The sequence below is a fragment of the Thamnophis sirtalis genome, unplaced genomic scaffold (genome assembly GCF_051295495.1).
Source record: "Thamnophis sirtalis isolate CommonGarterSnake01/CBP01778 unplaced genomic scaffold, rThaSir2_p1.2 scaffold_4, whole genome shotgun sequence".
Taxonomy (NCBI): domain Eukaryota; kingdom Metazoa; phylum Chordata; class Lepidosauria; order Squamata; family Natricidae; genus Thamnophis; species Thamnophis sirtalis.
Window position 1 is genome coordinate 110,064,699 of NW_028261384.1, and position 15,955 is coordinate 110,080,653.

Consider the following 15,955-nt stretch of genomic DNA (forward strand, 5'->3'; position numbering starts at 1 on the left):
AAAAAAAATTGTACCAACCTGCCTTCCATTAAGGACCTTTGCATAAGTTAAAAAGAGGGCTCTGAAAATATCTACAGACCACTTACATTCTGGACATAAATTGTTTCAACTTCTACCCTCAAAATGATGCTATAAAGCATTGCACACCAGAACAACTAGATACAAAGAATGCTATCACTCTGCTAAACAACTAATGCCCACAATACTGTCAAATTATCTACTAAGACTGTATTACTATTATTTTTCTCTTCCTCCCTAGTACCTATCTCTTTCTTAGTACCTATCTCTTTGCACTTATGACTTTAACAATGTTGCTTGTATCTTTAAAATGTATATTATTTTATTTGTTTCCTAGTATAATTTGATTGTTTATTAGTAATCTATGACTATCACTAAGTGTTGTATCTTATGATTCTTGATGAATGTATCCTATTTTATTTTTTCTTATATACACTGAGTGTATATGCATCACCGACAAATTCCTTGTGTGTCCAATCACTTGGCCAATAAAGAATTATAGTCTATATTTTACTTTTTGTCCAAGTGCTTACAGAACTGGAGTCAAGTGGGACAGTTTCAGTTGTAATTTTAGAAATAAAGATGGAGGCATACCAATCTATTTATTTATTCATGTATGCTTATCAAATATACTTTTTATTTTCAATTTTTCATAACATACAATCACATGTATACTATTACATAGCCAGTATCCTATTGTATTAAGTGGCAATTATATCAATTCCTCTCGTCATCAACACCCAAAAAGATAAAAACCCATTATTAGCTCTTCTGCTCTCCATACACCTCTTTCTTCTACTTCTCTCCTACCTCCTTTCGTCCCTCCAGCATCCTTTCCTACTCTACTTCCCCTTCCTTTCTCCTTCTCCTCTCTCTACATTCCACTCCTTCTTATCCTCCTCATCTTCCCCCCTTACCCTCTCCTATCCCTCTCTTCGCATCTTTCTTCTCCCTTCTATTTCCCACTCTTCCTCTCATTTGTGTATTTCCGCTTCTGAGCAAACTCCAATCTATGTTGATAGTATTTATATTTCCATAACAATATATTTAACATATCCTAGTTTTAAAGAAAAAATAAGAGAAAACAGTATACATGTGCAATCATATTACATTAAAATCTAACACCCCTTGTCAAACCTCCCTCCCTCCCACCCTCCCCTACAACTCCCCCGACTTCCCTCCCCTGACTTCCCAGAACCCATACATGGTATAAATCTTTTTAAAAAACAGTCTAAAATATATTGGAAAAAAGAATGTATGTATTTTAAGAGCCATATTCAAGTTGCTAATCTTTTGAAGATTAATCTGATACCAGGAGAGGTCATGACTACAAGAACGTTAAATAAATAAAAATAAATAAAAAGAAGGGATGGAATTGTAATCAGAGTCATGTGAATATGATTAGAATTTTAGCATACAAAGGGAGGAAACCATTTTAGATATTTGGCAATATTCCAAAACAGAAGATTTATTGTGAATGAAGACAACGACAGTTATTCAGAAGAATAAGTTAATATTTTAACCTTAAACTTAACTGAAAAATTAAATTGTAATAATTGTTTACACACAAACACACAAGCACACACACACACATACACACACACACACTGTAGAGTTTTAAGGGTGCTTTTTTCCTGCAGTATTTTTTTCCAGAGATTAAGTTATTTGTGTGCTAAATTTGATTGAAATCGCTCAAGGTGTTCCAGAGTTATGTGGAACACACACACATAGATGGATGATAGATAGATGGAAGATAGATGATGATAGATAGATAGATAGATAGATAGATAGATAGATAGATAGATAGATAGATAGATAGATAGATAGATTCTACTTTGTTAATACAGTATCTGTTTTAAGATATATTAGAAGATTGATATGCACTTATTAAGACTATTCCATAGGAATTATTTCTACTCTTCCTGGCTCAGCTCTGTTTTGTGCAATGGGTAATCTATTGATGTTTAACAAAAGATAAAAAAAAAACTTCTGTTGTAGAGGTTCCTCTGGAAGTTTGTAGCTTGGGCATGGCTGGTTTCCTATTGGCAAGAATCCCTGCCCTCATCATAGTTTTTAGTTTCTCAATATCTACCTCCTTTCTGAGATCTGATTGTTTTAATCCACCCAGTATTGCAGGTTAACTCTGCCCACAGCCAGTAATTCAGTCCTGACCAGCTCAAGGTTGATTCAGCCTTCCAACCTTCTGAGATCAGTAAAAGAAGGATCCAGATTGTTGAGGCTAGATGCTCACATTCTTAAACCACCCAAATAATGCTGTAAAGCACTAAAGAGCTATCATATTTTTGGAGTATAAGACACACTGGAGTATAAGATGCACCAAGGTTTTGAAGAGGCATTTTTTTAAAAAAAAAAGAAGGTAGGTAGGTAGAGGGATAGAGAGGGAGAGAAAGAGAAAGGAATACAGTAGGTAGGCAGGAAGAGAGAGAGTAGGTAGGTAGGTAGATAGATAGATAAAGGGATAGAGAGAGAGAGAAATAGAGATAGAGAGAGAAATACAGTAGATAGGTAGGGAGAGAGAGAGAGAGTAGGTAGGTAGATAGAGGGAGGGAGGGAGGGAGGGAGAGAGAGAGAGAGAGAGAGAGAAATACAGTAGGTAGGTAGGGAGAGAGAGAGTAGGTAGGTAGGTAGGTGTTTCCAGGTGTATTTATCCATGTACTGGAGAAAGAAATTGCTGACAGTCTGCAGCACCTAAGACTTTGTTTCTGCTGCCACAGCACTTGATCAATCTAATTCTCATCAATCAGTTAAAAAGCTTTCCAAAAGGGGCAAAAAAGTTTTTGCACTGTGCAAACCTCCCAAAAACGGCCCGTTTTTCCCAAAATGGGCCCATTTTTTTTCAAAAAAAAAAAAAAAGAGAGGCATGAATAGCCTTGGGGGGGGGGGCTTACAGAGTGTTCCTGGAAAGCCCAAAAGCGAGCCAAAAATGACCATTTTTTTGCACAAACAAGCCCGTTTTTAGTTTAAAAAAATTGCATGCATAGCTTTATGGAGGCTTATAGAGTGCTCTGCGGGGCACTTCCCAGCCCACAGGAGCTCTCTGAAAGCCTCCATAAGGGTATGCACAGCCATTTTTGTGAAGAGTGTGGGTCTTTGGGAAGCAAAAAATGCTGTATTTGGTGTATAAGACACACCCAGATTTTCAGCCTCTTTTTCGAGGGAAAAGGTGCATCTTATACTCCGAAAAATACGGTAGTATATAATCCTAACTGCTATGGAATGTTACACTAAATACCTAAATTCTATTGCTATTTATTTTCTCAGCTCCCTTTACAATTTCTTTGTATCGACATCAGTGGTAGTGGGGACATTCTTTTGATGCTGCAGTAAATTCTGCACTGACCACAGAGTTGAACAAGACAATTTCACTATTTTCTTCAATAGAAGTTCCACATTTTTTTAGTGTAGAGAACAGAAAGAATGAAAATCTGCCTAAATGTGACACAATGAACCAAAAGCTGATGTTCAATACAGTCCATGATATTATTTCATGGTTTAATAAATGTTGTGCAATTAAGAAACCAAGTGTGATTTCATAACGTACCTCTCAAGACCAATGGGAAAAACAATAGTTCTTTGTGGAATTGTGATGATCCCCAATGAATGATTTTCTGATGTATGGCAGAAAAATAAAAACAGTAACAAAATATTTTTGTTCTCTGCTACATGTAAATGTCCAAGTAAGATTACAAGTAAGAATGGTTCACTGATATTTCATAATAACACAAGTAAGTACAATCCTTTTGGTTTATCACCAAGAATGACCAATGTTTAAGGATATTCAATATTTTTTCTGAGAGTAACATTGATTTTAATGTAATTATTAACAGTTATTAACAGTAAAGTAAAGTAAAGTTAATAAGGATATTCAATATTTTTTTCTGAGAGTAACATTGATTTTAATGTAATTATTAACAGTTATTAACAGAAAAGTTGTAACATTTAAATTTAAAGAGTGCTCTATGTCAGATATGAGTACAATATGAGTGATGAACACTTTTACTGGAATAGTAATTTAATAATATTTTGTTAATATTATATGTTTTCAACTTCCAGTTCTTCACAATAACCTAGGACCTTAAAAATAACATTATTATTAATATTATACTCAAATAATTTAATAATATTACAATTAAATACTTTAATAAATTAAAACACATTGTAAAATTATTTATAATATTACAATATATTTTAAAATTGTTATGATATTGATATGATATCTCTGTTGTCTTATATATAGAACTGTCCTAATAGTGGAATAAAAGTTACTATTTTTAATGTTAGCAATAGTATTTAATACATTCTATATTAGTTCTTATAAAATACTATTAACTTTAAAAATGTTATGCATCCCAATGCTGGAATCATAATGCAATAAGATTCTATAAGTATCATTCATATTTCCTGAAAAGGAGGTTCACAAAACTCTTCAACTCACTGATACTTTTATGATTTTTCAGATTGTTCATCAACCCCAATCATTTACCGTATGAAAATAATTGAATAAATACTGCTTAATTAACAATAGAAATGAAACTTAGGAATAGAAATTGAACACATTGAGGACCCTTGTCTTAAACAATGTATCAATGCAAATAATCAATTCTGGCATTATAAATATGAAGGGGATAATTAGACTTTGAAGTATAATAGGATGGGAGTGATGAATTAAATATTTCCTTTTTGGCCTCACATAAATTATAGAAAAAATGCCACCTGGGTATTTAAAATAAGTTCTAATCTTTCAAACAGATTGAATTCTGATTGGTACAAGTATTCTATAAATTAATTCTATCATTTACATTAAAAAATATAAAAATGTCTCAGCCTGCAGCCAAATGGATGAATACTAAATATTTCAATATATAATTTTATTTTCTATTTACAAGCAGTAGTTTTGATAGAAATAATAATTGTTTTTAAGTATTGCAGATAAGTGATTTCTATGAAAGTTTATTAGAATTGCTTAGCTATGGGACACATTATTGATATTCCAGTAGTATTGGATGAGAACTTTCTAAAATGGAGGGGAAAATGTTATGAAAATTATATTCTTCACTAACTCGCTTAACTACTCTCCACAGGATTCAAACAGACGAAATGGCCAACCACTCTACAGTGACAGAGTTTGTTCTGATGGGATTTTCTGATGACCCAGATTTGCAAATGTTGCATTCTGTGATGTTTCTTACTGTTTACATAACAGCCTTAATGGGAAATTGTCTCATTATATCAGCAGTGGCTATTGACCACCACCTTCATAGTCCAATGTACTTCTTTTTGGTCAACCTTTCCCTTTTAGATATTTGTTCCATCTCCACAACAGTTCCAAAATCCATAGCTGTTTCATTGACAAACAACAAAGGGATTCCCTTTGCTGGATGTGTCACACAGATCTTTTTAATGGTCATGTTTGTTGGTGGTGAGCTTGCTCTGTTAACCATCATGGCTTATGACCGTTATGTAGCCATCTGCCGTCCTCTGCATTATACAATGATCATGAACTGGAATGCCTGTGTTCAAATGGTAGCAATCTCCTTAATATGCAATCTGATCCATGCAGCATTAGAAACTAGTGTGACTTTTAAATTAAACTTCTGTGGATCCAATGCAATTGGCCAATATTTTTGTGACATTCCTCAATTACAAAAGATTTCTTGCACAGATACAAAAGTTAGTAAAATGGTGATACTTGTTGGGTTCTTATTTGATTCTTTTATTTTTACATTCATATTTGCTTCCTACATCCATATCTTCTCTGCAGTGATGAAAATACCAACAACTCAAAGCAGGCATAAAGTGTTTTCGACCTGCACTCCCCACCTAACTGTTTTTTCTTTATTTATCATCACAGCTGTATTTTCCTATATGAGACCCAAATCACTTTCTACTCCTTCTGTAGACTTGATTTCTGCTGTTTTATACACTGCTTTGCCACCCGTTTTGAATCCTATTATTTATAGCTTTAGAAACAAGGATCTACAAAAGGCTCTCATGAAAATACTAAAAAAATAAGAATTACATAACATTTTGCAGTCTCTGATCTCCCTCTCTCTCTCTCTTTTAAAAAAAGTAGTAACTATGATACAATTATAATTTGCAGATATAATATCTTTGCATTTAACATATTTGTTTGAAGTAACTTGATTTTAATTCGAGGGTGACTTCTAGTATTCAGGAATTTAATAGCTTTTTAAATGTCTCAATTATTCAGTTATTAAACCTAAATTCCATCTGTTCATGTTTCCTGTTTTCCCCAACAACAATGATCTCAGATATATTTGGCTAAGAGAGAATGGTTCTTTGGATAAACTTTCCAAATGGAAAGTTGTACAATTGGATTTCCCCAGTTCTAGTCTAACAACTATACATTACAGTTCTCTTTAGAGAGATGATAGATTGTATATGCTACCATAAAACCATGATTGGATGGATGGATGGATGGATGGATGGATGGATGGATGGATGGATGGACGGACAGATGGATGGATAAACAGACATATTGACAGATGGTATATAAATAGATAGATATGGGCAGATATTTCTTTTCTGTGAAACATAGAGCAATATCTCCAATTCATAATAAATAATTAAATTTTCATGTTAAATTTAGCAACCAAAAAGTAATCTAATTAATATGTTTTCTATTTAAATATTTCTCTTTCTCGTCTGTCTCTGCCTCCCTCTCTTGCAGTTGAATCAAAATACTTAAGTAAATATTGTGTCAATCCATTTTTTGATAAAGTTTGAATTCAAGTAGATATTGAGATCATTATGATCAGATGTTTAACTGTGCAAGACAGACAGAATTATTGTTTCTTTCCATCATGAATTAATAATATCCTTAAAATCCTGGACCAACTTTCTTATTTTTTATTTTGATCTGCCAATCCTATAAAAATGGAATTTCAACAACACTCTGCCAGATGAAAAGACAAAAAATAAACAAAACAAAACAAAAATAAGTGTGTGTGTGTGTGTGTGTGTGTGTGTGTGTACAACACTATCACACTATCATGATGGATTGATAAAAAAAGGAATGGTGTCCAATGATCATAGATATGGGACCATGTTATCATTGTTCAACATAATGGGACCCCAGCAAACAAACCCATTTGAACTATTGTGAAAAAATAACTGGTTGTTAAAATACTGACGTGCAATGCCATTTCAATTAGCTTACATATGTACTGTATATAAATACACCACATTATATAATTATATAATATATAATTTTGTAGATTTTAGCTCTGCATTTAACACAATACTTCCACGCAGTCTAGTGTCAAAATTTAAGGATCTTGACCTTTCTTATTCAATCTGATTTTGGATTATGGATTTCCTGTCAGGCCACTCTCAGAGGGTCAGATTAGGTGATAATATCTCTTCAGCCCTTATTCTTAACACTGGTATACTACAGGGTTGCGTGTTGAGTCCCATACTCTATACTCTTTATGTGCATGACTGTGTTCCCACTCATGCTAGTAATACTATTACTAAATTTGCAGATGATACAACAGTGGTGAGATTCATCTCCTACATATCGAGATAAGGTGGACCGGTTGCTTTTGTGATGTGGAGACAATAACTTGGTCCTTAACACCAATAAGACCAGGGGGCTTATAGTCGACTATAGAAGCAATAGATCAGACATCCAGCCCTTGCTTATCAATGAAGATTGAGTGGATCAAGTGGCCAGTTTTTAGTTTCTCTCATAAAAGAGGACTTGGCCTGGGACACTCACATTGCAGCACTGGTCAAAAAGGCCCAGCAGAGATTATACTACTTGAGACTTCTCAGGAAACAACAGCTGAATAAAAACTGCTGGCGACCTTCTACCATTGCACAGGTAGACAATTCTCCAGTAGGTTAATGTCATTGCCTAGAGGATCATTGATTGCCCCCCCCCCTTTGGAAGAGTTTTAAAGCTCCTGCTGCCTTAAGAAAATTCAAAACATTCTTAAAGAATCATCTGATCCTTGGCACCAGTTTTTTTTTTAAAACTATTATTATGTAATAGATGGTACAGGAAAATAAAACAAGGACAAATAGGCTGAAAAACAGTTTCTATTCCAGGGCAGTAACCATATTGAATTCTACTGTATAGTGCAATATTAATGCAATATCAGAGGTTTTCAATTCAATTGTATAGAATGTGAAGGATGTGTGTTCATGTTTTATTTTTTATAGTTATAATGTACACCGAAGATGGCATTTAATTTCATTGTACAAGGTATAATGACAATAAAGTAAACTACTACTATATAGCTGCTGCTAGAGGGCTTTGTGGTTATTTTTTTCTTCAAATCAGGCTTAAGGTCTAATCTAGAGCAAGTCCAACTTGATTCCACTTCAGCTTCTTTTGTCCTCTTCACTTCAAAATACTGTTTCAAAGGAAGAATTGAGATATGAGTAAATTGGAGTGTTTTTATTAGCATTCTAATTTATTCTTGTCTTGATTCTCACCAGTATGTTACATCAGCCTTCTGGCAGATCTTTCTGTACATTTTTTACCAAGCAGGGAATAGACCATCTTAAATACTATTATATTGATATTCAGCTGCCCTTAACAGATTTCACATACACAACATGTATGTGCAAATAGTCATTTTCAATCAAAACCTGGTTTTGTTTCTTCTCTAGTTTATACTACAAAACCTCAATACAATGGACAATGATAAGAGTCTGTCTAGAAATTTCTGGAGGTTACACATTTCTGTTGTTTGGTAAACACAATGCTTCAGCAAACTTTGAAGGATGCATTCACTTTATAAAAGTGTCAGAGAAACAAATATCTTAAACTAATTCCCTCAGTTCTAAAACTAAAGTTAAATAAGCACATTGTCCTGTATTGGTCTGTTTTAGAGCCCCTCTCAGATTGTCCTACTGGGTAAAAGCTTAAGAGCATGTTCTTAATGGAGAGCAATGGAGGAAAAGGCTGAAATGAACATTCTTTTGCTGCAAGGCAACTTCCAGAATAAATGGCTCTGAGCAGTTTATGGAAAATGTTGCACTGCATGCTGTGTAGCCAGCCAAGCAGCTGTTGAGAACTTGTCCACATTAGTTGCTTCTAACACAAACTGCAGAGAATCTCTAGTGGAGGTGGCAAATATTGGAAACCATAAAATCTGTTCTTCATGAGAATTTTCTATTTTCTAGAAGTTCAATCAGTTTAGGAAAGGTAACATATTTTGCAAAGCCATTTAGTTCAATTCAGGCAAACATAATCAGCTTATGTTTTGTGGGGTAAACCAGAAAAGAAACAAAACCATATGGGCTAATTCTACTTTATTTATTCATTGAATTTGCTTGCCGTTTATCTTACGACAAGGCAATTCTTATAAAGCTACATTGACAGAATATTGAACGTCTAAAAATACAACCCCCCTGCTTCTCCTTTGTAGCACAAAAAACTAGGGAGGGTGCCTTCTGAGCATCTTGCCTATCCATTATCCAGACTGCAAATAGTAGACTCTTCTATCTCTTAACTGACTATTCCCTTAGCTTTGTCTCTTTGTCCAGTCTCCCAAAGTTTTTCCTATATGCATTTACTGAGCATTACATCACACCAGTCCCACAATATTCTAAAAGTTGAAAATTACCCAGTAAAAAGTCTTAATTTATATCTCATGCTATTATAAATATCTATATTATGGTTGTTTGTGAAGAATTATTTTTCTTTGTTCCATGTTTAACAAATATCTAAGCTTGTAAATATGCATTTCTACTTAAAGAGACTATAGTTTACCAGTTTGCTTCCATCATTTATTTCAATAATTCAAAAATTCCAATATGCAGAAATAAAGACAAATCCATCAATAACAATAATAATACTAATTACAAGAAAAATATGATTTGAGAATATTCTACCATTGGAGCAAAGATAACATATCTTTTCATTAATCATCAACATTTATCTACCTCTAGAACCCACTTCTAGTTTCAGGATTATTTATAGCTCCTATGCCAGTGATAAAATTCATTTTTTTAACTACTGGTTTTGTGGGTGTGGCTTTGTGGGTGTGGCAGGGGAAGGATACTACAAAAATTCCCATTCCCTCCCCACTCCTGGGGAAAGGATATTGAAAATCCCCATTCCCATCCCATTCTGGGGTTAGCCAGAGGTGGTATTTGCTGGTTCTCCAAACTACTCAAAATTTCTGCTACCAGTTCTCCAGAACCTGTCAGAACTTGCTGGACTTCAGGTTCCTGTCCTATACAGTGTTAAAGTTTTTGAGTTAATCAAAACTGACATAAATATGCTTCTACCCGGAAGCCTTAAAGAAATCAGTTCCCACTATTGCACAACTTGCACTATTCGCTCTACTTGAATGTATTTCCTCTCATTTCTATTTCTTTCAAAGCAAACCCTGCTAATAGCACTTCCTAGCTGAAAAACATAATTCATCATTATCCTCATCTTCAACCTTTTCCTCTTCTGGATTCAGACTTCTTCATAGAAATCAAATAAAAATAAAAATAATATAAAATAAAACCACTCTTCGCCTATCTCTGAAGGAAATAGGCAGTTAGGAAATGTGAAACAAATCCTTGAGAATGTTCAGCTTGTTTCAATGGATTCGAAATTAAAATTGATTCATCCAAAATGTATTGTTAATTTATTACATTTCCCTAATCCTCCAAATAATACTTTTCAAAAGATGGATTCATTTTGTTAGAGATAAAAAAAAAGGGTTCACTGAAGAGTTCTCAGGTTTATAATTGCTTACTGTTTAATTTAGAAAACAGCTATCTTCAAAGTGAAATTTTATGATGGAACTCATAAAACACTTTAGGGAATAGACTTGATTCCTTCTACTTTTTTTTCAGTATGACAATATAAAAACAAACCCAGACACATAAACATCTCATCTTCTAGAAGCGTTGACTGCAGGCTGAGGTAAGCAACTTTATACATGATAATCAGGACAGATTTAAAGTATTATTTTTTTTATAACAAGAATGGAGGAAATTGTATGACCAAAGAGTAGTAATAATGTAGAGGTCTGAAAACATAGAGAATATATTTAAACTCAAGTCCTTCTTTTACAAGTCTGCAAATGATCGATGCTAAGTTAATTTTTCATTTAAAATATAATGATTTAGGTAGAAAAAGAAAGAAATTTAGATATGTGCAACAACTCAAAGGAGGATAGAAAATGCACTGTTGTGAAAGAATGCATAGCTTAGAAACACTTTTCTTGCATGGTTGAATGGAGGAATGAGAAGATGGGTGCAGTATAGATGAAGAAAGGGACACATAAATCACTCATATTTAAGACCAACAGTTGAAGCTTTTTATTTCATCATACGAACTGATCATTTGAAAATCATTTCATAAGAAAAGGAAGAGAGATAACCTAGTAGTGTATGATGCTAAAGATAATGCTATAATTTGGTGTACCTATGGAAGAACACTTGGAAAAGGAAAATAATTAAATGTAAACATATTTTATTCAAGTAGATTAAGTAATAAATTATTACAAAATAATATGTATAATAAATATTTAAATGAAAATATTACTGCAAACTATTAATTGGTAACATTGTTCCAAAATGTTATGCTGCAATAACTATTTTTAACCCATTCTTTACAGGTATACTGAAATAAGTATAATGGGCAACAAATCCATTATAACAGATTTCCTCCTAATGGGATTTTCAGATGATCAAGATATGCAACTTTTCTATTTTTTTATGTTTCTCTTTGTTTATTTAACAGCAGTAGTGGGGAATTTTCTCATCATCTCAGCCGTGGTCTTCAATCAACATCTTCATACACCCATGTACTTCTTTCTGGTCAATCTATCATTTGTAGATATTTGCTACATCTCTACTACAGTTCCCAAAACAATAGCTGTTTCAATTACAAACAACAAAATGATTCCTTATGCTGGATGTGTTGCACAAGTCTTTTTAGTTATTACATTTGTTGGGGCAGAGATTTTCTTGCTTACTATCATGGCTTATGATCGGTATGTTGCCATCTGCCATCCTTTGGAGTACACATTGATTATGAACTGGAATGCCTGCATCCAAATGGCAGCTATTGCATGGATATCCACTCTGATTCATGCAGTGTTAGAAACCAGTTTGACTTTTCGGGTGAACTTTTGTGGATTCAACATGATCGGGCAGTTTTTTTGTAATATGCCTCAGTTACAAAAGATAGCTTGTACTGATTCAAAAGGTCACCAAATTTTAATTCTTCTGATTGGGCTCAGTGTGAATTCTTTTTGCTTTACATTCATTTTGACATCTTATTGCTATATTTTCTCTTCTGTATTGAAAATTCCAACAGTTCAAGGAAGACACAAAGCTTTCTCAACTTGCATTCCCCACCTCACTGTTTTTGCGTTGTTTATTATTACCGCTGTTTTCTCATTTTTGAGACCAAAGTCACTTTCCTCCCCCAAAGTAGATTTAATTTCTGGAGTTTTATATACAATTTTGCCACCTGTTTTTAATCCCATAATTTATAGTTTGAGGAATAAAGATATCCAAAAAACTGTGTTGAAAATATCACAGAAATTAAAAGAATTTATGGTTTGAATGTGAACATTCTTATAATGACATGAAAGTAACCCCTAATTAAGTAGCTCAGTTGTGACTATATAAGATTTGTAGGAGAGATTGGTCCAGAAGATGGCCCATGGCAAATGCAATGATGTTCTTGTTATCAATATGTGACAATAAACAAATAAAGCTCTGATTTCTTTCTATTTGCTATATTACTTCTTTGTAAATGGTAAATAATACATAGCTAAATAAATAAAGATTTTGCAAAGGTTGCACAACAGTTGTTCTATTTCTATGTCTTTGAATTTTGTTAACTTCTCCAGTTCTGTCTCTTGTATTCTGCTGCCTCTAGGTACTGCCACTGCCACTATCCAGACTTTTTTGCCTTTCTCATTGACAAGTATTATAATAATCTTCATCATTATCTTGGTTTGCAATAGACACCTTTGAGGTTTATTTGAGGTGGATTGGAGAGTACTTTGTTGGGGAAGCTGGGATAGATGCTTTTAAAGCTGAATGAATAGAATTTCAAAGAAAAAAAACCTTACTAATATTTGCTAGCAATAATTCTAGGCAAATTCCAATGAGGCAGAAGCAATTATCTTAATAAGGATAATCAGTATTCAGACGTTAAATCAATAAGTAAGCATCTCTGGGTATGTATACACAGACCTACAATATGCTGCCATGTAGTGATAGACAGAAAGTTCATATTGCAGGCATAATGTTTCTACCATATAACAAAGCTAAAGAAATCAATATGAAGGAGACAATGCTCCTTCCAAAATCTTTTGGCATTATCAGCTACATTTGGTAGAGGAGCATAAGACAGACTATATCCAAACAGGATTTTGCTATTCAGACTATTGCTATTTCTATTTTTATTCATACTGCCTTCATTGGCATGCAAACTAGATACCAGAATATATCTAATAAGTAATCCTGTCCACATTCCACATGATTGATATCAGCCAGGTAATGTTCTCATTGGCGGAATTGGTTCTCAATCAGTTTATATTTCACCTCCAGAGATTTCCTATAAGAAATATCCTTCTCTTGATGAGATTGACATTCAGGTGTAAGTAAATAATAACAAACATAGAATGCTTGGCTTTGTATCTGTATCTATCTTCCCTACCCCCCATATATACTCATATACACATGACTCTGTTTCTTTGTGATTTTTTTCATCTCCACCCCCTTTTCATAGTATGCTGATATTCTCCTTTGATAATAAAATTAATGTTATGAGATATATATGGGTGTACAAATAAAGTGAAAATTGATTTGTGTAAGAGTATGGCATCTGATCCATTAGATAAAGGCTGACTTAAAAATGAACTTTCAAATATTGTGCTTCCAAATTAAACAATAAGAAGATAACCATGATCTTTGTAAAAACTGATTGTTTATCAGACACATATTTCAGTTGTCTCCAATGAATTTCCCTGTAGTTCAACCACTTTTCTTGAGGAGTGTCCTTAATACTCCTTCATTTCTTACAATAATGATATGTTGTTGGGTGGAGGAAAGAAGAAAGTAAAATTGCATTTTATATCTTAGAAGCAAGTTTTGGCTTGAATGAGAAACTTTGTTCAAATTAACATTTTGGGGAATATAAATAGTAGGATATTTATGGATATTTTGGGATTGGCTATCAGAATATTATTTCCCTCCCCCCTCTCTCTTGCCATATCTTAGGAAAAACCAATTCAATAAAAATAATGAGCACTAACTTTATGCAGAGTTGCAAAATGATACAATATCAATGTAAAGGGTTAGTCAGACCAATATTTAGACTATATAAGGCAGAATCTTGCATAGATGCAGATGTATGAAATTACTCTTTCTGCTGTTTATTACAAGTTCAAATCTTCTGGAAAAATCATATATATATATATATATATATATATATATATATATATATATATATATATATATATATATATATATATATATATATATATATATATATATATATATATATATATATATATATATATATATATATATATATATATATATATATATATATATATATATATATATATATATATATATATATAGTTTATTAATGGGTCTATTGCCACAAGGAACAGTGATACAAAGCAACCACTTTCATTTTATTGTATGGTACCCAATGAAGTTCACCAGTATCTTGGGATTAATATTACAATATTTCGGATGGACTTGGATTGGGCTTTTTGTTGTGGATGATGACAGTGGAGAATATTTCTTAGAGATGATAGAACAATTATTTTACCTGAACAGTATATGCTCAGCCTTCACAAAGAGAATCCCCAAACAAGCCTCTTGGCATACAGAAGACCAAATGAACAATATGGTCTCAAATATTTACCAGATCTTAACACATGACATAGCCAATACATATATTGTCTATGGTGAAACCATGATAATGTCACGGTTGATTCTCATAATAGATTTTTTGCATGGAGAAAATATATCATTTAAAAAAGTATGGATTATGACATCCCAGATTGATTTTGCATTATCAAGCCTCCAAAGGCTTGCAAGTGTTTCAAATGTCCTTTCTTTATCAATACATTCACAACAGCTCCAAAACTTTAAGGAATTTCTTCAGAACCTAAAGCCTTGTAAGGTGCAGGGAAATGCTCTTTTCAAGGATTTTTGTGAGCAAGTCTTCAACTGTGAGTTTCCAAAAATTCAGGAACCAATGGAATTGAGTGGAATATGTACTGGGGAGGAGAGTCTACAGAATCTTCCTGAGTCTCTATTTGAATTGTTTGTGTCTGGACACAGCTACAGTATCTACAACTCTGTCTATGCAAATGCCTTAACTTTAATATATGCATCTAGACACAACCATAAAGTAATAATGAAGAATACAGGATATCGGAAAATCTGGCCTTGGCAGGTAATAACTACAGGATAACTTCATTTCCATGAACATGTCAGTATAGTGTAGAATCAAAGAGTCTCTTATAGAATGCAGAACCAATGATATAGTTTTCAGCACCTTATTTATATATTGAAAGAAGTTTTTTTAAAAAAATTGAGGTATAATAGCAATAGCAATAGCAATAGCAGTAGACTTATATACCGCTTCATAGGCCTTTCAGGCCTCTCTAAGCGGTTTACAGAGAGTCAGCATATTGCCCCCAACAATCTGGGTCCTCATTTTACCCACCTCGGAAGGATGGAAGGCTGAGTCAACCCTGAGCCGGTGAGATTTGAACCGCTGACCTGCTGATCTAGCAGTAGCCTGCAGTGCTGCATTTAACCACTGCGCCAATTGAAGAACCACCACAGTTTAATACAATGTAGATTTGTTTGCAAATAAAGGTTTGTAAAAGGTGCTGCTATAAGAAATAGTTTACATTTTAGTAAAACAAAATTAGAACATGAATAAAATTATACA

At 33.3% G+C, this 15,955-nt stretch overlaps 2 protein-coding genes across 2 annotated transcripts; both read left to right on the plus strand.

Annotated features, from left to right (window-relative positions):
• The first annotated feature begins 5,136 nt into the window (after nucleotides 1-5,136).
• LOC106545702 (olfactory receptor 14A16-like) lies at nucleotides 5,137-6,051 on the plus strand. The gene has a single exon (XM_014062344.2). The coding sequence runs from the start codon at nucleotides 5,137-5,139 to the stop codon at nucleotides 6,049-6,051; it is 915 nt and encodes a 304-aa protein (XP_013917819.2).
• Nucleotides 6,052-11,643: 5,592 nt separating this feature from the next.
• LOC148046137 (olfactory receptor 14A16-like) lies at nucleotides 11,644-12,588 on the plus strand. The gene has a single exon (XM_087714540.1). The coding sequence runs from the start codon at nucleotides 11,653-11,655 to the stop codon at nucleotides 12,586-12,588; it is 936 nt and encodes a 311-aa protein (XP_087570666.1). The 5' UTR covers nucleotides 11,644-11,652.
• The last annotated feature ends 3,367 nt before the right edge of the window (nucleotides 12,589-15,955 follow it).

Bases quoted from the DNA above. Each gene is read 5' to 3' on its own strand.
- LOC106545702 (XM_014062344.2), top strand. From the start codon at position 5,137: ATGGCCAACCACTCTACAGTGACAGAGTTTGTTCTGATGGGATTTTCT.
- LOC148046137 (XM_087714540.1), top strand. From the start codon at position 11,653: ATGGGCAACAAATCCATTATAACAGATTTCCTCCTAATGGGATTTTCA.